General features: G+C 36.9%; 1 protein-coding gene and 1 non-coding gene across 6 annotated transcripts in view; both read left to right on the forward strand.

Annotated features, from left to right (window-relative positions):
• SCAPER (S-phase cyclin A associated protein in the ER) overlaps nt 1-22,162 on the forward strand; it is a 539,898-nt gene that overhangs the window by 305,756 nt on the left and 211,980 nt on the right. For all 5 annotated transcript variants that reach the window (XM_036907601.2, XM_036907605.2, XM_036907603.2 and 2 more), the window contains one exon: nt 9,142-9,268. In XM_036907601.2, the coding sequence (XP_036763496.2) occupies nt 9,142-9,268 (127 nt within the window). The remainder of the gene's footprint in view (nt 1-9,141; nt 9,269-22,162) is intronic.
• Nucleotides 5,151-5,267, forward strand: LOC118923762 (U5 spliceosomal RNA). Its single transcript, XR_005029327.1, has one exon. It is a non-coding gene; the product is annotated as a U5 spliceosomal RNA (small nuclear RNA).

Genomic DNA, 22,162 nt, shown 5'->3' on the forward strand with positions numbered 1-22,162 from the left:
CCCCAGTATCCAGGGTCCCCTGGGCACGCACTGTGTCTGCGCTCTGGCCCGGATGGCGGGGGCTGGGTGCTCGGCAGTCCTGGGCTCCGTCTCCCTCCCGCTCTGCCTACTCTTCTCCCGCCTGGAGCTGGGGGGAGGGGCGCTCGGCTCCCACGGGGCCGGGGCTTGTATCTTACCCCCTTCGCGAGGCGCTGGGTTCTCGCTGGTGTAGCTGCAGTCTGGCCCCTGTCCTGCGTCTTCTGGTCTCTCTTTTAGGGCTAGTTGTGTTTGTTGTATTTTCAAAAGTATATATGTTTTTGGGAGGAGATTCCCACTGTCCTACTCACGCCGCCATGTTGGCTCCGCCTCCTGTTTTCTTCTTATGGCTGAATAATATTCCATTGTGTATATGTACCACATCTTCTTTATCCATTCATCTACTGATGGACAGTTAGGTTGCTCCCATTTCTTGGCTATTGTAGATAGTGCTGCGATAAACATAGGGGTGCATATGTCTTTTTGAAACTGGGCTTCTGCATTCTTAGGGTAAATTCCTAGAAGTGGAATTCTGGGGTCAAATGGTATTTCTATTTTGAGCTTTTTGAGGAACCTCCATACTGCTTTCCACAATGGATGAACTAACTTACATTCCCACCAGCAGTGTAGGAGGGTTCCCCTTTCTCCACAGCCTCGCCAACATTTGTTGTTTGTCTTTTGGATGGTAGCTATCCTTACTGGTGTGAGGTGATATGTCATTGTGGTTTTAATTTGCATTTCTCTGAAGACTGGCGATGTGGAGCATCTTTTCATGTGTCTGTTGGCCATCTGAATTTCTTCTTTGGATAACTGTCTGTTCAGCTCCTCTGCCCATTTTTTAATTGGATTATTTGTTTTTTGTTTGTTGAGGTGCGTGAGCTCTTTATATATTTTGGATGTCAACCCTTTATCGGATCTGTCATTTATGAATATATTCTCCCATACTGTAGGATGCCTTTTTTTTCTATTGATGGTGTCCTTTGCTGTACAGAAGCTTTTCAGCTTGATATAGTTCCACTTGTTTATTTTTGCTTTTGTTTCCCTTGCCCGGGGAGATACGTTCATGAAGAAGTTGCTCATGTTTATGTCCAAGAGATTTTTGCCTATGTTTTTTTCTAAGAGTTTTATGGTTTCATGACTTACATTCAGGTCTTTGATCCATTTCAAATTTACTTTTGTGTATGGGGTTAGACAGTGAACCAGTTTCATTCTCTTACATGTAGCTGTCCAGTTTTGCCAGCACCATCTGTTGAAGAGACTGTCATTTCCCCATTGTATGTCCATGGCTCCTTTATTGAATACTAATCGACCATATATGTTCGGGTTAATGTTTGGAGTCTCTATTCTGTTCCACTGGTCTGTGGCTCTGTTCTTGTGCCAGTACCAAATTGTCTTGATTACTGTGGCTTTGTAGTAGAGCTTGAAGTTGGGGAATGTCGTCCCCCCAGCTTTATTCTTACTTCTCACGATTACTTTGGCTATTCAGGGTCTTTTGTGGTTCCATGAGAATTGTAGTACTGTTTGTTCTAGTTCATTGAAGAATGTTGTTGTGGACATTTATGTGGCTGGGGTAGAAAGGTTTGCCAGGTGTCAGTGCCCAGAGCCCAAGCAGAGTGAGAGGATAGAACAGCAGGTCAGGATGAGGAGGCCTTCTCTGTGGAAGGGCAGCCTGGCACAGTCTGTCAGAGCCCAAGCAAAGAGGGAAGCCTGGCACAAAGGATGTCAAGGAATGGGAAGAAGAGTCCAGAATGAGGAGTCAGAGCCCAAGCAGAGAGTAAATGGCATACATACAGAAACAAAGATGGGTGGTATCTTACTGTAGTGGGATTGGTCAGATAAGTACATATGTTAAGGAAGACATATGGAAGGCAGGTTGCTCACTGCTGTAGAGAGTATTAAATATATACCCAGAGAGAATTGAAAAATCCTGCAGTTATGGACTGGAATTCTAGGTATCAGTTTTTAATCATATTTTCCAATACATACAAAACAAATCAATACAGATGTAAACGAAGAGGAAAGATCGTTTTTTTTTTTACAAGAAGTAATTCTGGCAGGCAAAAAGAAAGGTGACCAGTGTAGACTGTACACTGATTTTTTTTTCATCTTTTATAGGTATTTCTTAAGCTCTTATATTTAGAAATACAGGCTTAAGCATATTATTGAAAAATATAAGAGGAGCCAATAGCCCTAAATTTAGACTATGGGCCTTTCAAATATAGGATGTTAATGAAAAAAAATTAATGTATTCATGTCTTCCTGTCCATCACATCAAAGAGCAATGACATTTCCTAAAGTGGACCCTGTCTCCTTTCTTATACCTTTACAGATTTCCCAGTGATCCAATGAATCCCCTAAACTTCACTGTGATAAAAGTTAAGTCTCCCTACAAAGATACTGTTACATTTCACATTTACCAGGAACACATTTGAACTTAGAGTTGTTGTTGGAATTTAAGTTTTCAAAAGAATATATCTGACCTTACAACATTCTTCACAACACCTTTTTTTTTGATATCGTTAATGTACAATTACTTGAACAGTATTATGTTTACTAAACTCCCTCTATTATCAAGTCCCCCCTACGTACCCCATTACAGTCACTGTCCATCAGCGAAATAAGATGCTATAGAATCATTACTTGTCTTCTCTGTATATACTGCCTTTCCCATGTCCCCCTGCCCCCACTACACTATGTGTGCTAATCGTAATGCCCCCTTTTCCCCCTTATCCCTTCCTTCCCACCCATCCTCCCCAGTCCCTTTCCCTTTTGTAACTATTAGTTCATTCTTGGGTTCTGTGAGTCTGCTGCTGTTTTATACCTTCAGTTTTTTTCTTTGTTCTTATACTCCACAGAGGAGTGAAATCATTTGATACTTGTCTTTCTCTGCCTGGCTTATTTCACTGAGCATAATACCCTCTAGCTCCATCCATCTTGTTGCAAATGGTAAGATTTGTTTTCTTCTTGTGGCTAATAATATCCCATTGTGTATATGTACCACATCTTCTTTATCCATTCATCTACTGATGGACACTTAGGTTGCTTCCATATCTTGGCTATTGTAAATAGTTCTGTGATATACAGAGGGGTGCATATGACTTTTTGAGACTGGGAAACTGCATTCTTAGGGTGAATTCCTAGAATTGGAATTCCGGGGTCAAATGGTATTTCTATTTTGAGTTTTTTGAGGAACCTCCATACTGCTTTCCACAATGGTTGAACTAGTTTACATTCCCACCAGCAGTGTAGGAGGGTTCCCCTTTCTCTGCATCCTTGCCAACATTTTTTGTTTGTCTTTTGTATGTTGGCCATCCTTACTGGTGTGGGGTGATGTCGCATTATGGTTTTAATTTGCATTTCTCTGATGATTAGCGATGTGGAGCATCTTTTCATGTGTCTGTTGGCCATCTGAATTTCCTCTTTGGAGAAGTGTCTTTTCAGCTCCTCTGCCATTTTTTAATTGGCTTATTTGCTTTTTGTTTGTTCAGGTGGGTAAGCTCTTTACATAATTTGGATGTCCACACAAAACTTTTTTTTACCTGACATATAATTCTCATGTTTTAGGCTAAGAATTACAAAACCTCCACTTTTTCTTTTCATGCTAGAAAAAGGACTTTCAGAAGTAACTCAAATAACAATTTCTGTGTTAAAAACTGTACCCTTTAAATAGCTTCTATTCTTGCCTTGTGTGGAAGATACAGTTTTCAGGGCTTGTGTCCTGTGACATTCTATAATTATTTGTAAAATGAATAAAAATATGATGCTTTTTTTTGAGAGGGGCTATATTACTTTTGGTGCTTCTGTGGAGGTGGTAGTGAACAGGCTTAGGTCATATTACCAAAGCATCCCCCTGATTTGGCATTTTTCTTGAAGGGTAGGTTCATATGAATCGAAGATTTGATTTACTTCAAGGTGAAATAAAAGCCTCTTGTATTCTGTGAATTAAAATGGTCCTGTGCCTCCCTAAGTACCCTGGTTTTCAGTCAAATGTGAGCATTCTTGGTAATGGTACTGCCAGACTCATGCATCTGTTACTATGAGTGGATATTTAGTTACATGGCATTCAGGCTTTATTCAGCCAGAAGCTGAAGTGGCTCTTCACCTATCGCATGGTGACGTTTGCTGCCAATATTCTTCTCCATGGTAAAGTCAGTGACTAACCAGATGGGACCCCAGCCCACATTCAGTTAGAAGGGGAAAGAAGCATGTTGCTCTTATTTTATTTTTTTTCTTATGTTCTCTTTTTCCTTCTGTTAGATCAAGACCTTCTCAGTAGTATAGTTGATCATTTATTGAATGTCTACTTTAGTGAATGGTGTTTAATATATTACATAAATTGTCTCTGATCTTCAAAGGCTCTGAAATGAAAGTTACTTTTTAGATAAAGAACCTCAGATTCAGATTAGTTAAATAACCTCCCCAGGGCTTGTGATATGTGCTGGAGCCAGAATTCAAGCATAGGTATTTCTGATTTTAGAGTTTGTATTCTTTCTTTGACTTAAAGTGAAATTCCTTTGGATAGCTTAGGTTTAAACTGGAGTTCACCAGTCCTTTTTGAGATACATTTGCTGTTGTATTCTTTGAGAAAATTTCAATTTTACATAAATGTATATTTAGATGATGTTGTTTTCTATGATATTATTCATTTGTGAATAAAATTTCCTTATTTGAATTGACTAATATGATACGAAGACAAAAGCATGAGATTTGAAGATCAAGGGCCTAAGTTTCTAATCCCAGTAATAACTTTTATAAGCAAGGAGACCTTGGAAAAGTGACCTGATTTGCCTGATTCTTAGTATTTTCATTTTTCAAACAGTGGTAATACCAATGAACACTGTTTTTCAGAGGATTAAATAAGATCATGTACATGAAAGTATTTTGTAACCTGTGAGGTTATGGATATTATTAAGATTAATATAAAGAAGAAATATCTTCTTGAATCATTCATTGTTAAATATGTTGAGTGCACTTACATAGAGGTAGCGTATGAGGTACTATGTATAAGACAGTGAACAGGTTTAACTGGTAATAGGACCCCTATCTCATGAAATTAACACTATGCTTCTGCATTGTCCAGTAGGATAACTTCTAGCCACATGTCTATTTAAATTAAATACTTAATTTAAACTTAAATAGCCTAGTTTCTCTTCAGATCATATAAGTCTTTCACCTTTTACTAGAGGTTTCTGTGGACAGGAATAATGCTGAGTCTTAAACCAAATTTTTTGAGGCTTTATTTTAATAGGGATACTTATTCTGTTTAAAAAATAACATAAAGAAATAAAACTTTAAAATTTATTTCTCCAGTAACACTAACTATATTTCAAGTGCTCAGTAGCCACACTTGGCTAGCAGCCACCCTATAGGATAGTACAGATATGGAACATTCCCATCATTGTAGAAAGTTCTGTTGTAAAGTTCTGCATGGGAGAGACTTTTGATCCATGATTTGATGTTATAGTCAAATCAGAGAAAGTAGTATTTCAGCTGAAAACTAAGAAATTTTCTACGTAATTTGCAGGTAGCAAAAGTGTTTCAGAAGGAATAAATGAAGTGCATTTGCAAAGACACTAAAGCCAGATGAAGAGGTTTAGATCCAGAAATACCTCAGACATACAGCGCCTGTGTGGCAAGATACTGGGGAAATCAGTCTTCCTTGATTGTAATAGGAGAAATGAAGGAGAGTATGAATGAAATGCAGGAAAGTTTGTAGATTTTGTGGCAGAAAGTAGGGATTTTCTTGTTCCAATAATTAATCATTTTCTCTACGAAATGTAAAATCCTTTTATGAAAATAAGAGTGAAAAGAAAGTGTCGGTTTTTTAAAATTGTATTGAAGTATAGTTGATATAGAATATTATATTTGTTTCAGGTTTATAACATAGTTATTCAACAGTTATGTAGATTATGAAATGCTTACCACCTGTCACCATACAAAGATATTACAATATTATTGGCTATATTCCCTATGTTGTACTTTTCATCCTTGTGACTTTTTATTTTACAATTGGAAGTTTGTCCCTCTTTATCCCCTTCACCAATTTTAACCATGCCCCAATCTTTCCCTCCCATATGGAAATCATCAGGTTGTTCTCTATGTTTATGAGTCTATTTCTGTTTTGTTCATTTGTTTTAGTTTTTAAGTTCCATATATAAGTGAAATCGTATGGCATTTGTCTTTCTCTAACTTACTTCACTTTACATAATACACTCTAGGTATTATGTTGTCAGAAATGAAAAGATGCTCCACATCACTAATCATCAAGGAAATGCAAATCAAAACCACAGTGAGATATCTTCTCACACCAATCAGAATGGCTAGTATCAAAAAGACAAAGAGATAACAAGTCTTGGGAGGATGTGGAGAGAAAGGTACCCCTGTGCACTGTTGGTGGGAATGCAAATTAGTGCAGCCACTATGGAAAACAGTATGGAGGTTCCCTGAAAAATTAAAAATACAACCCAGTAATTCCACTTCTGGAAATTTACCCAAAGCAAAAAATCACTAATTTGAAAAGATAAGTGGACCTCTATGTTTACTGCAGCATTCTTTATAGTAGCTAAGCTATGGAAGCAACCTAAGTGTCTGTCAAAATAAGACTGGGTAAAGAATATGTGGTACAAAACTTGGCAGCTATATGCAAGAGAATGAAACTGGATTATTGTCTAACCCCATACAAAAAAAGTAAACTGAAAATGGATCAAAGACCTGAATGTAAGTCATGAAACAATAAAACTCTTAGAAGAAAACATAGGCAAAAATCTCTTGAATATAAACATGAGCAACTTTTTCCTGAATGCATCTCCTTGGGCAATGGAAACAAAATAAAAAATGAGCAAATGGGACTACATGATGCTAAAAAGCTTCTGTACAGCAAAGGACACCATCAGCAGAACCAAAGAGTATCCTACAGAATGGGAGAATATATTTGTAAATGACATATCTGACAAGGGGTTAACATCCAAAATATATAAAGAGCTTGTATGCCTCAACACCCAAATATCAAATAACCCTATTAAAAAATGGGCAGACGATATGAACAGACTGCTCCAAAGAAGAAATTCAGGTGGCCAACAGGCACATGAAAAGATACTCCACATTGCTAATTATCAGGGAAATGCAAATTAAAACCGCAATGAGCTATATCAACTCACGCCAGTTAGGATGGCCAACATAGAAAAGACTAGGAAAACAAATGCTGGTGAGGATGCAGAGAAAAGGGAACCCTCCTGCACTGCTGGTGGGAATGTAAACTAGTTCAACCATTGTGGAAAGCAGTGTGGAGGTTCCTCAAAAAACTAAAAATAGAAATACCATTTGACCCAGGAATTCCACTCCTAGGAATTTACCCTAACAATGCAGTTTCCCAGTCTCAAAGAGACATATGCACCCCTCTGTTTATTGCAGCACTGTTTACAATAACTAAGACATGGAAGCAACCTAAGTGACCATCAGTAGATGATTGCATAAAGAAGATGTGGTACATATACACAATGGGATATTATTCAGCCATAAGAAGAAAACAAATCCTACCATTTGCAACAACATGGATGGAGCTAGAGGGTATTATGCTCAGTGAAGTAAGCCAGGTGCACAAAGACAAGTACGAATTGATTTCACTCATCTGTGGAGCATAAGAACAAAGGAAAAACTGAAGGAACAAAACAGCAGCAGATTCACAGAACCTAAGATTGGACTAACAGTTACCAAAGGGAAGGGGACTCAGGTGGGGGGTTGGGTGGGAAGGAAGAGAGAAGGGGAATAAGGGGCATTACTATTAGCACACATGATGTAGCAGGGGAGCATGGGGAGGGCAGTATAGCACAGAGAAGACAAGTAGTGATTCTGTAGCATCTTACTATGCTGATGGGCAGTGACTGTAATGGGGTACGTGGTGGGGACTTGATAATGGGGGGAATCTAGTAACCACAATGTTGCTTATGTAACTGTATATTAATGAAAACAAAAAAAAGTGAGTGGTACATATATATAATGGAATATTACTCAACCATAAGAAAGGGTGAGGTTTTGAAGAGATTGTGGAATGTACAAAGCAAGTCTTTGTGGAGAGTGAGAAGACCAGATAGATACAGCAAGATCCTGAATCTATAGTTATACCAGTCTTTTGCATGGTTTGACTTATTCTCATGGTCAAAAATGGAAAAGCCTGGCAGATGTATTAATCCAGCTCGATAAATTAATGCATGCAAAACCCCAAGGATGCTGCCTGGCCCATAGTAAGAGCTGAATGAACTTTCATAATTATTAGCAGTGCTACAAATTCGTTAGTAGGAGTAACCAACAGAACAACAGAGAGGGAATATGTCATGTTTATAAGAAAGTCATCGTGATGTGATGGCTTACAGAATCTATCATAAATAAAAATGGAAGAATGACAACAAAGGGATGACTTATAGGGGAAAAAAAGGGAGATCTGCGAGAGTGTCTTGTGAGTATGTTAGTAGAATGCTTAAGCTAGTAAGTGAAAAGAAAGGATTGTTCAGAGTGAAGTGTATGAAACAGAAGGTATGAGCTACAAAGGAATATTACACACAGTCCCCTCACTAAAGAATTCTGTGATCTAGGTAATATGTGGCATTTCTTGACTCAAAGCAAATAATGGCTCTGCTGTCTTAAGTTAGCGACATAAGCAGTGGCAGGCAGTCACCAGTGCCTGTAAATTGGAACACGAGGAGTTTAACGTTTTGAGAGTTTTTAATGCTTATAGCATGTCCAAGCCTACCTGGAACATTTAAATCAAAAGAAGAGAACCTGCTCAGATTATTATGCTCATTTTCTCTGCCATCATAATCTCACCTTCTCCCCATCTCCATTTCTATTGTAGTTTAAGTGTCACTCGGACACTGATGGTAGTAGGTGCTCCAGGTGATCCTGTGGATGGACAGTACTGTCCTTTAGCTCTGTTTTGTGCCGTGAAGAATAGATTGGTGTTCATGAATACAAAGTAATATCAGACTTAAGTGGTTTGCTTTTTCCTCCCCTCAAGTGCTCCGTAAAGCAATTTCTAATACAAAAGTGACTTTTGTTTCAAAATGTTTAGCAAAATAAAATACTATAGTCTAATTCATTAATGTCATACTTCCACTTCATTTTGTATTGAAGGCTTCAGCGATTAGCCAAAGATCTTCTAAAACAACTACAAGTACAAGACAGTGGCTCATGGGGAAACAATAAAGTTTCTGCATTAGATCGGACCCTAGGTGAGATCGCTAGAATATTGGAAAAAGAGGTATGTAACTTATCTCTGGACTGTGGCGTTGATCTTTGTGGTTCTTTCTCACTAGGACATTGGCCTGTCAGGCAGACTCTCATCTCAGTATCTGTATTTATTATGTGTTTATAAAAACCAGTCAGTCTTTGAGGGATATTTTATTCCTTTCATTTTTTCTTAATGAAATAGAAGTTGCTTTCAGTTGCTTTAACTGAAATCCTCAATAGCAAAAATATATTCCTTAGGTTGTGGCTTTCTCAGTCATATTTTTTGCTACACAAAATGAAATTGTTTTAAATGGAATCTTAGTAATAAATATATATTGTTTTATGGCAGAAAATATAAAACTGAATTACAGTACTCATAAATCACAACCAGATTTCCAAAGCACCATTCTTTTTCCTGTTTCCAACAGAAGATTTGGCAGTTTTCTTTAATAACTTACAGTCATTAAATGTTTCAATCACAATTGAAAATTCTTAATTTTAAAAGTATTATTTACTATAGAAAATTTTTAAGGTACAAAGAAGAAGTAAAACTTCCTGTAATACCCACTGTTGACATTTCATTTTATTTTTTTCTAATCGTTTTACTGTACATTTTTTACATTATTTTATCTGGCTAATCTTATCGTAGGCATTTCCCCATGCCTTGAAAAATTCTTTGTAACCAAATGAACATATCACAGTTCACACAGTTTATACCACTTATAGCTGGTTTCTTATTTTTGGTCATCTTTGCTTTTGTTTTCTTGGTTTAATATTTATTATATACTATTTGATATCTACAAAAGCATGTAGTTATTAAAATAACATAAATATAGTAAACACCTGTGAACTCATCACCCGACTTGCCAGTAGGATCCTTCCTCAGCCCATCCCCCTGCCTCTGCTCCCTCTGAGGGAATCACTGTACAGAGTTACAAAGGTAGCATTTCTTTGTTTTTTAAAAATAGCTTTGTTGCTTTATCACATAAACGTATTGTTAATTAATATTTAGTTTTGCTTATATTTGACCTTTATACAATATCATACTGTAGACTTATGATTTTTTCAATCAAAATTATGGCTCTAAGTTTTATTTAAGCTTAAAAAAAAAATGTAGCTGCTTTTCGTTTATTTTCTCTGTTATATAGTAAGTACCTCATTGTGTCAGTGCCGGAAGTTTTTTATCCATTCTCCTGACAATGAACATTTGTTTTCAGGATTAGATGTGTGTATGTGTGTGTGCATATGAGGGAGTGAGAAAGAGTATAAGAGGGAGGGAGAGAGAGAAAGAGAGGAGCTATTAGAACAATCTGATCAAATGTTCTTGTATCCGAGCAAATGAACAAAAATTTCTCTAAAGGGAGGATTTTCAGCCAGTCTGCATCAGAATTGCCTGGAGGACTTGTTAAAACACAGATTTCTGGGCCCCACCTTGGATTTCTAGTTCAGTAGGCCTGCAGTGGCCCCAGAACTTGTATATCTAACAAGTTCCCACTGTTACACTTTGGGACACTCATGCTGCTGTTCCAAAGATCATACTTTTGAGGATCATTGTTCTTGTCTAGGGTGTCTGCCTCAGGAGTGGAATTAATGGGCTCTCAGATGGGTGAATGACAGCTTAGCAAGGTAGTATGCAGCTGCTTTTTTGCATCGGACAATTCAGTCCTCTCTAGGACTGCAAGCACCATAATCACAGTGGCATTATGGCAAAGCCACATAGAGTCAGTTCTTCTTTATAACACATCCCTCTCAGGGTGTCAGCAAATTCAGAAACTGGTAATTATCAGACATGTGCTATATGGAGTGTTTGAATCTCTGTTTTAAAGTTAGCTTATATTCATAAATTTTCATAAAAGGTTCTTATACTTTGAACTAAAAGTCACTTGCTTTAAGATACCATTATGTGTGCCTTATCTCTATTATTTTAGATTAAAGTAATCACAGAATTTTTGAGGAAAAAGTAAAATGATCTGTGTACGAAAGTTTTCCATATGAAAAAATAAAGTTACTTCATTCACAAAGGGGCAATTAACTATAATACCACTGATCACTTATAATTTAAGGGGGGGAGAGAAAAATGTAGTCTGGCTCCCTGTCTAAATGTTCTGTGTCAGGAACCTTGCTGTACAGTTGTCCTCAGAGTATACACTGCAGAGCCAACAAAGAGTCTAAACTTACCTACAAGAAGAGTCTTTTGCTACTTTTATAACTAAAATCTTTTTTACCTAGCCAAGACAGGCTCACTTTATGTGTTATTCTGTTCATAGAGTTCTACTGACATCTCAGTGTAATTCAGCTGGTGATATTTATGATTTCAGTCTAGGAATTGCAAATAATCATTCTTTTTTGTTTGGAAAACTGCCTGAATTCATAAAATCATTTTAGCCAAAGCCAAGTACCCAGTGAAGGATTTGAAGTCAGCCTAAAAGTGACATGGGGGGGACTGGCGGAGCTTGGGCAGCACTCCCTGAGGACTGGTGAGAGACGAACTTGGGTTTTTATCCTCTTAATTTAGACATCAACACATTGATATTTTATGTTACTTTTGCTTTGACACAATGTTCTTTAGGTAATTTTTCTGAAATTCCAGAACTACTTTAGAGCTAATGGGTTAAACTTGTGATGTACAAAAACGCTCTTGGAAGATGTCGGGAAACTGAGGAGACCTGGGTTTTATAGTCCTTCCCGTGTATCTCAGGTTTCTTCTGGCATTTGGGTTCTGTGGTTCTGTTCAGAAATACAATGTTTGCTGAAGGAACAAAACAGCAGCAGACCCACAGACTCCAAGGGACAAGTGGTCACCAAAGGGAAGGGGCTGGGGGGGAAGGAGGGAGAAGGGGAATAAGGGGTGTGATGATCAGCACCCACACGGTGGCGGGGGCACGGGGAAGGCAAGTAGTGACTCTACAGCTCCCTGCTGCACTGATGGGCGGTGACTGCAGTGGGGTGTGCAGGGGGACTTGATGATGGGGGTGAATGTAGTAACCACAATGTTCCTCATGTGAAACCTTCATAAGATTGTGTATCAATGATACCTTAGTTAAAAAAGTTTGCTAGCTTTCTTACATGTTATTCTTTTTAACAAACTTCTGTAAGAAATATGGTGATCTAGGATACTTGATTCATTCTACCAACAAAAATATTTTAAAATGCCGGAAAAATAAAAAGTAATTTTCTTAAAAGCATCAGTGAGTCAAGAAGAAACATAAGAATTATGGCCAAAGAAAAAGCAAGAATTTAGAAAGTTGTGCTTATAACTGGATGTCCCAGGAGCATTTACCAGGTTGGTATATATGAGTCACAATTTTGCAAATCTCATGGGGTGTGGAGACAAAAATAAAAGTGAAATGGCTGCCTAAGGTATGAAGTCTAGTAGGAGTTTTCCCTTCATGAAGATAAGACCACCATAGCCTATTCCGTGACCTGATCATGAACTCTTTCACCCCATACTTAAAGGGAAATGCCTTGGCAGAGTACAGAAGTTAAAAGCATAATCCAGTCCTGGTGTATATTTGGAGCCCAAATTTACATCACCTGTATCATTTCAGTTGGTGGTTTGAGTTTATAAAGTAGTCCTAGATTGATGAGTGGTATGCCTAGGAACCTGGCAGAAGGAAATGCAAGTCCTCATTGGAAGAAGACACCTTTATCCTAGACCTTGGATAATTTCTGCCAAATTATTTTACAAGTACAAGTAGCCACAACAACAAAAGCAACAAGTACAAAAGTAAATCATTATGAGTAAAATCAAACAGAAACTTGTACTGCAAGGCTTTGCAAATACCAGTCATGGCCTATAAAACAATGTTTTCATCTTTTAAGGAAAATAAAGGCAAGCTTGAATATATTTATAGTTACGGTCCCAACAATAGGGACAGTAGGCAATTCAGAACAGTTCTCCCACTGAAAGCAGTTAATTAAAGCTAGGCAAAATACAAACTGGAACTGAATTGCTAACAAAGTGGGAAAGAATTACTGGGTCATGATCTGGGAACATGGCATTTTGGGGCTGAGTATAATTTATGATCCAAAAGAGGTAGATGAGAGGCTGAGTAGTACTTTTCATATTGTTGCAGAACTGATGGAGCAAAAATGTTGGAGTCTAAGACTGTCAATGGCAGGGACTGTGGCAAAAACTCCATTGGGGTTTGGAATCTTAAAGGAGTGCACTAGAGAGAAGGAAGTAGGCCAGTCCTTGAACAACTACAGTTCAACTTCAAATCATCCGGTGGCTGGGAAAATCCCAATCACTGAAAAAACCAATAAAATAATCTGAGATTCATAATAACCACAGGTGCCTAATAGAAGCAAATAGAAAATCTACTCTGGATGAAGATTCCATCAACCTAAGTCACAAATTATTTCAACAAAATAGTTTTCAAATGCAGAATCTATCTGACAGAGAATGGTAATTAAGCATATAAAGGGAAAAGAAACATGGATAAAAATCAGTAGAAACAGTCCAACAGGAACTCCAGAACTATGCATTCTATATTTAAGGATATAAATATTTCATAATATTTTAAAAGGTATAAAACATTTGAAAGAAAACAAATTTAAGAACTGAGTATTGTAGTAGTCAAAGCTAAAACAACTGTAGGTAAGGTAACAGCAGAATAAAGCAGCTGAAGAGAGAATTAGTGTACTTTTAAGATAGGTTATAGGAATCCAGACTGAAACACCAAGTTATGGGAAATAGATAAAAAGAGTCTGAGAGGCATATAATATATAGTGAAAATTGTCTAATTAATTTATAATTTCTCAGGAGGAGAGAATAGTTAAAGCAGAAACAGCACTTGAAGTGATTATCATTTACAACTTTCAAAAACTTATACATCAAACCACAGATTCAAGAAGCCCAATGAATTCCAAGCAGGGCCATAAAGGAAATCCATAACTGTAGACATCATAATGAACCTGGAGGAAAACAAATCACTAGGCAATCTCATTCACAAACTTGGGCTCAAAATCCCTAAACACAGTCATTAAGAAATTCCATATCTGAAATGAAACATACAATGGAGGAGTTTAAGAGCAGATGAGATGTAGTAGAAGAGATAGTAAATGGAATAGATATTAGAGAAGAGAGCACAAAGAAGCTGAGATACAGAGAGAAAAAAGAATCTCTAAGAATGAAAGAATACTGAGAGAACTGTGTGACAAATCCAAATGGAACAATATTCGTATTATAGGGGTACCAGAAGAAGAAGAGAGAGAAAAAGGGATAGAAAGTGTCTTTGAGGAAGTAATTACTGAAAACTTCCCCAATCTGGGGAAGAAGATAGTCTCTCAGGCCATGGAGGTACACAGATCTCCCAACACAAGGGACCCAAGGAAGGCAACACCAAGACATACAATAATTAAAATGGCAAAGATCAAGAATAAAGACAGAAGTTTAAAAGCAGCTAGAGAGAGAAAAAAGATCACCTACAAAGGAAAACCCACCAGGCTATCATCAGACTTCTCAACAGAAACTTTAACGGCCAAAGGGGAGTGGCATGATATGTTTAATGCAATGAAGCAGAAGGACCTTGAACCAAGAATACTATACCCGGCAAGGTTATCATTTAAATTTGAAGGAGGGATTAGACAATTTTCAGATAAGAAACAGTTGAGAGAATTTACCTCACACAAACCACCTCTACAGTGCATTTTGGAGGGATTCATACAGAAGGAAGTTTTGAAAGGCTAAATAGATGTCACCCAAGGGCCAGACAAAGAGCACACAATATGATTCATAATATACAAAGAATGGATGAGAAAGAAAAAGGAGGGAAAAAAAAGAACCTTTAGGTTGTGTTCATAATAGCACACAGAGTGAGTTAAATTAGACTGTTAGATAGTAAGGGAATTACCCTTGAACCTTTTGTAACCATGAATCTAAAGCCTGCAATGGCAATAAGTAAATACCTGTGAATAACCACCCTAAAGGTAAAGGGTCTGAATGCACCAATCAGAAGACATACAGTCACTAAATGGATTGAAAAACAAGACCCATCTGTATGCTGCTTACAAGAGACTCACCTCAAACCCGAAGACATACACAGACTGAAAGTGAAGGGATGGAAAAAGATATTTATCCAACTAAGAGGGAGAAAAAAGCAGGAGTTACAGTACTTGGATCAGACAAAATAGACTTCAAAACAAAGAAAGTCACAAGAGACAAAAAAGGACATTACATAATGATAAAGAGCTCAGTCCAACAAGAGGATATAACTATTATAAATATCTATGCTCCTAACACAGGAGCACCTACATATGTGAAACAAATACCAACAGAATAAAGGGGGAAATAGAATGCAATGCATTCATACTAGGAGACTTCAACACACCACTCACTCCAAAGGACAGTTCAACCAGACAGAAAATAAGTAGAGACAGAGGCACTGAACAACATATTAGAACAGATGGACCTAATGGACATCTACAGAACACTTCATCCAAAAGAAACAGTATACACATTCTTCTCAAGTGCACATGGAACATTTTCAAGAACAGATCATATTCTAGGCCACAAAAACAGCCTCAGTAAATTAAAAAACATTGAAATTGTACCAACCAGCTTCTCAGATCACAAAGGTATGAAAGAAATAAATTACACAAAGAAAACGAAAAAGCCCACAAATGCATGGAGGCTTAATAACATGCTCCTAAATAATCAGTGGACCAATGACCAAATAAAAACAGGGATCAAGCAATATATGGAGACAAATGACAACAATAATTCAACACCACAAAACCTGTGGGACCCAGCAAAGGCTGTGCTAAGAGGGAAATATACTGCAATACAGGCCTACGTCAGGAAAGACGAACAATCCCAGATGAACATGCTAAACTCACAATTAATGAAACTAGAAAAGGAAGAACAAATGAGTCCCAAAGTCAGTAGAAGGAGGGACATAATAAAGATTAAAGCAGAAATAAATAAAGTAGAAAAGAATAAAACAATAGAATCAATGAAAGCAGGAGCTGGTTCTTAGAGAAAATAAACAAAATAAACACCAAGCCAGACTAATCAAGAAAAATAGAGACTCTACACACATAAACAGAATCAGAAATGAGAAAGGAAAAATCACAATGGACACCACAGAAATACAAAGAATTATGAGAGAATACTATGAAAAATTATATGACAACAAACTGGATACCTAGAAGAAATGGATAACTTTCTAGAAAAATACATCCTCCCAAAGGGGACCCAGGAAGAAACAGAAAATGTGAATAGACCAATTACCAGCAATGAAATGGAATTGGTAAGAAAAAACCTACCTAAGAACAAAACTCCTAGACTGCATGGTTTCAGTGTTGAATTTTATCAGACAATTAGTGAAGACCTAATACCCATCCTCCTTAAAGTTTTCCAAAAAATAGAAGAGGAGGGGATACTCCCAAACTCATTCTATGAAGCCAGCATCACCCTAATACCAAAACCAGGCAAAGACACCACAAAAAAAGAAAGTTACAGACCAATATCCCTGATGAACATAGATACAAAAATACTCAACAAAATATTAGCAAACCAAATTAAGAAATACATCAAAAAGATCATCCATCATGATCAAGTGGGATTAATCCCAGGGATGCAAGGATGGTACAACATTCGAAAATCCATCAACATCATCCACCACACGAACAAAAAGGACAAAAACCACATAATCATCTCCATAGATGCTGAAAAGCATTTGAGAAAATTCAACATCCATTCATGATAAAAACTCTCACCAAAATGGGTATAAAGGGCAAATACCTGAACATAATAAAGGTATATGACAAACCCACAGACAACATTATACTTAACAGCGAGATGCTGAAAGCTTTTCCTTTAAGATCGGGAACAAGACAAGGATGCCCACTTTCCCCACTTTGATACAACATAGTCCTGCAGGTCCTAGCCATGGCAATCAGACAACACCAAGAAATAAAAGGCATCCAGATTGGCAAGGAAGAAGTCAAACTGTCCCTGTTTGCAGATGACATAGCATTGTACATAAAAAATCAGAAAGAATCCACCCCAAAACTACTAGATCTAATATCTGAATTCAGCAACGTTGCAGGATACAAAATTAATACACAGAAAACTGTTGCATTCCTATACACTAACAATGAACTAGCAGAAAGAGAAATCAGGAAAATAATTCCATTCACAATTGCATCAAAGAGAATAAAATACCTAGGAATAAACCTAACCAAGGAAGTGAAAGACCTATACCCTGAAAACTATGGGACACTCTTATAAGAAATTAAAGAGGACACTAATAAATGGAAATTCATCCCATGCTCTTGGCTAGGAAGAATTAATATTTTCAAAATGGCCATCCCATCTAAAGCAGTCTACAGATTTAGTTCAATCCCTATCAAAATACCTACAGCATTCTTCAATGAACTAGAGCAAATAGTTCTAAAATTCAAATGGAACCCCAAAAGACCCTGAATAGGCAAGGCAATCCTGAGAAGGAAGAATAAAGTGGGGGGGATCTCGCTACCCAGCTTCAAGCTTTACTACAAAGCCACAGTAATCAAGACAGTTTGGTACTGGCACAAGAACAGATGCATAGATCAGTGGGACAGACTAGAGAGTCCAGATATAAACCCAAACATATATGGTCAATTAATATATGATAAAGGAGCCATGGAAATACAATGGGGAAATGACAGCCTCTTCAACAGCTGGTGTTGGCAAAACTGGACAGCTACATGTAAGAGAATGAAACTGGATTATTGTCTAACCCCATACACAAAAGTAAATTTGAAATGGATCAGAGACCTGAATGTAAGTCATGAAACCATAAAACTGTTAGAAAAAAATATAGACAAAAATCTCTTGGACATAAACATGAGCAACTTCTCCATGAACATATCTCCCTGGGCAAGGGAAACAAAAGCAGAAATGAACAAGTGGGACTATATCAAGCTGAAAAACTGTGCTGCAAAGGATACTGTCAGTAGAACAAAATGGTATCCTACAGTATGGGAGAATATATTCATAAATGGCAGATCCGATAAAGGGTTGACATCCAAAGTATATAAAGAGATCACACACCTCTGCAAACAAAAACCACACAATCCAGTAAGAAAATGGGCACAGGATGTGAACAGATACTTTTCCAAAGAAGAAATTCAGATGGCCAGTAGACACATGAAAAGATGCTCCACCTCAGGGAAATACAAATTAAAACCACAATGAGGTATCGCCTCACACCAGTTAGGATGTTCAATATCCAAAAGACAAACAACAACAAATGTTGATGAGGATGTGGAGAAAGGGGAACCCTCCTACACTGCTGGTGGGAATGTAAACTCATTCAACCATTGTGGAAAGCAGAATGGAGGTTCCTCAAAAAGTTCAAAATAGAAATACCATTTTACCCAGGAATTTCACTCTTAGGAATTTACCCTAAGAATGCAGCAGCCCAATTTGAAAAAGACATATGCACCCCTATGTTTATCACAGCACTATTTACAATAGCCAAGAAATGGAAGCAACCTAAGTGTTCATCTGTAGTTCAACGGATAAAGAAGATGTGGTACATATACACAATGGGATATTATTCAGCCATAAGAAGAAAACAAATCCTACCATCTACAAGAACATGGATGGAGCCAGAGGGTATTATGCTCAGTGACATAAGCTATGTGGAGAAAGACAAGTATCAAATGATTTCACTCATATGTGGAGTGTAAGAATAAAGCAAAACTGAAGGAACAAAACAGCAGCAGACTCACAGAACCCAAGAATGGACTAACACTTACCAAAGGGAAAGGGACTGGGGAGGATGGGTGGGAAGGGATAGTAAGGGGGAAAACAGGGCATTACTTTTAGCACACATAATGTTGGGGGATGTGGACATGAAGAATGCAGTATATACAGAAGACAGTGATTCTATAGCATCTAATTATGCTGATGGACAGTGACTGTAATGGGGTATGTGGGGAGCACTTGACAATAGGGGGAGTCTAGTAACCATAATGCTGTTCAAGTAATTGTACATTAACAATATAAAAAAAATCCCTAAAGAAAATTTTGGCAGACAATCATGCAGTGTATAGAAATAATAATATATCACAAGAAAGTTGGAATTATTCAAGATAATCAAGTTATTTTAACATTGGAAAATAAGTCATAACTTATCATCTTAACAGAAGAGAAGAGAAAAACAATTTCAAAAGATGAAGCAAAAGCAGTTGCTAAGTTCAACAAATCAATTAATCATTATAAACTAGGAGTAGAATGGAATTGCCTTAAATCTGATGAATTGTATGTACCAAAAACAAAGTATAACTAATTCCATAAGCTGACAAAGTTTAACAGGGCTACTAGGTGCCAAGACAGTATATGAAAACAAATTGTATTCATCATCAAAACATTCAGTATCTAGGAATAAATCTGTCATATTCATGAATTGTATAATCACTGTAGTAAACACAAATATCTCTTTTGTCTCCAAAGTGACTTGTAGATTCAGTGCAATCCTATTAGAATTGTTTATATTATGAAATTAAAACTTTATTTTGTTGAAGTTGAAATGCAGTTCTAAAAATACGGAATTTCAAAGATCCAGTAATGTCCAAAACACTGTTAAAGTATAATATGGGAGGATTTACTTTACCAGGTATCAACACTTACTCTAAAGCTGCAGTAATTCAGATAGTGTGCTGTTGGAGCAAAGATAGAGAAAAAGAAGAATAGAACATAATTGAATTAACTCACAGTCCCGTTTAATGTATGTGCTGGTTGCCTGATATGTGAGAAACTTAAATGTAGAAAAAGGCACTGCAAAGTATTGAGGAAGTACGGTCTATTTTGTGAGTGATGCCGTAATGATTTAATATCCTTATTTTTAAAAAGTGAAACTTGACCCTACTTCACATTATAAACAAATTAATTCTAGATGGATTTAAATGTAAAAAACAATAAACTTTTAAGAGATAACATAAAAGAATATTGTCTTGACTTTGGAACTTTGCCTGGAAGAGAAAAGGACACAAAAGACATAACCATAAAGGGAGCTGTTGATAAATTTGCAGTTAACACAGGAACTTTTGTTCATTGAAAGACACAAGAAAACAATTAAAAAGACTAACAAAAGAATGCGAGATCTTTATATGTATAACCCACAAAGGAGTGGTATCCATAGTTTAAAAGGAATTCCTACAAGTTAATGAGAAAAAGACAACCCTGTAGGAAAATGGGCAAGAGAATAGGCATTCTAAAAGGAGAAATCTAAATAGCCAATAAACAAATGCAAAGATAGTCAATCTCTGTAATAATCAGGAAAATACAAATTAAAAACTTAGTGTAATTCTATGATTCACCTATCAGAATGGCAAAAATTAAAGACAGAAAATACCAAGTATTGGCAAGGGTGTTGAACAGTGGGAATGCTCATATGCTGTCCGTGATAATATAAGTTGGTATTGCCGCTACAGAAACCATTTGGCTATTAAGTAAAGCTACAGGCCTATAATATTTTGCTTCTAGGACTATACTCTGGAGAAGCCACTGCTTATGTGCACCTGGAGACATGTACACAAGTGTTCAATGGCAGCATTTTTTATAATCACAAAATATGGAAAATAGCCCAAATACCCATCAACATCCATCCTAATATATAAATCATCAGATGTTCTTATAATGGAGTATTATTCCACAATAAAAATTAGTGAACTACAGCTATGACTGTATCTCACAATGTTTAGTGAGAGAAACAAGTCACCAAAAAAACTTCGTATATATACTATTACAGTTCCAATTGCATAAAGTTCAAGAATAGACAAAATTACCTATGTGGTTGTGGGATGGATACATAGGTGGTAAAACTATAAAGAAAATACAGAAAATATTTATCATAAAAATCATGAAAGTAGTCATTCAGAGAGGAGGGTAGTGGGTGTGATCAGGAAGGTTTACCCAGGTGGTGTCTTGAACATTTCTGGTCTTTTTCTTGATCAGATGGCGATTGCACAATGTTCAAATTATACTTGTTCTTTAAATTATACTTCTAAGTTTTCTAATTTTTCTCAGTTTTCTGTATGTTATATTTCTCAATAAAATTACATTTAAAAATTCAAGTTAAAATAAATTGCTCCAAGGACCCTTTTGTTGCAGAAGTGTTTGTTTCAAATAGGTTTCTAAAATACTCTTGTATGTGCAAAAGTATTTTCCTCATTCTTGCCATTGTATTAAATAGGGTCCAAATGAGCATGGTTTGTATTTGCATTGACTTTCTCGTTGCCCTGTGATGATGAACGTGGATTTAAGTGTGGATACTAACAGGATCCCAGAAGCTTTCTGTGATTTATCAGTAACATGAGACATTTGTATGTTGTTACTATAAGTAAACAGTTTAAGCAGATGGATTGGACATGGAGTTTGTCCAGTTGCCTTTCCTGACTTTATAGAATCCTGCCAAATTTAAGTAGATTCAGCTGTGAATCTCTTGAACCCAAATAAGTAAACTACATAGCTGGTAGCATTCATAACTTGAACTTAATTGAGAAATGTCAAATCACAGTTGACTTTTTGATACCTATAGCAAAACCTGCCATGCTTTGGTGTTTTCAAAATTCATCTTGGAAAATTCCACAGCAAATAACTGTGGAAGGTAGAAAGGTAGACCCTCTTCTCCACCCTACCCTCTTTTTTCTGCTGTTTGCCAACTGAGGTTTGTGGCTACTTAACACATGCATAAATTCAGAGGAGCTAAACCAGTAATCCCCAAGAGATTTTTCAGCAGAATTGTGTTCAGATTCTCCTAGACATTGCCTGTCCTCCAAATTTGATGATTCTATTTTTTTTTCTCTTATTTTCAGCTGGAATTTTTCAATTGAGATGAACTGGAAAACATTCAATCATAGGGACTTCTTCTTTTGATCCCCTCACTTACTGTGTTCTCAATTTACATAGTTGTTTTCTCATACCAGGTGA

This window comes from Manis pentadactyla, chromosome 11, assembly GCF_030020395.1.
Source record: "Manis pentadactyla isolate mManPen7 chromosome 11, mManPen7.hap1, whole genome shotgun sequence".
Classification (NCBI taxonomy): Eukaryota; Metazoa; Chordata; class Mammalia; order Pholidota; family Manidae; genus Manis; species Manis pentadactyla.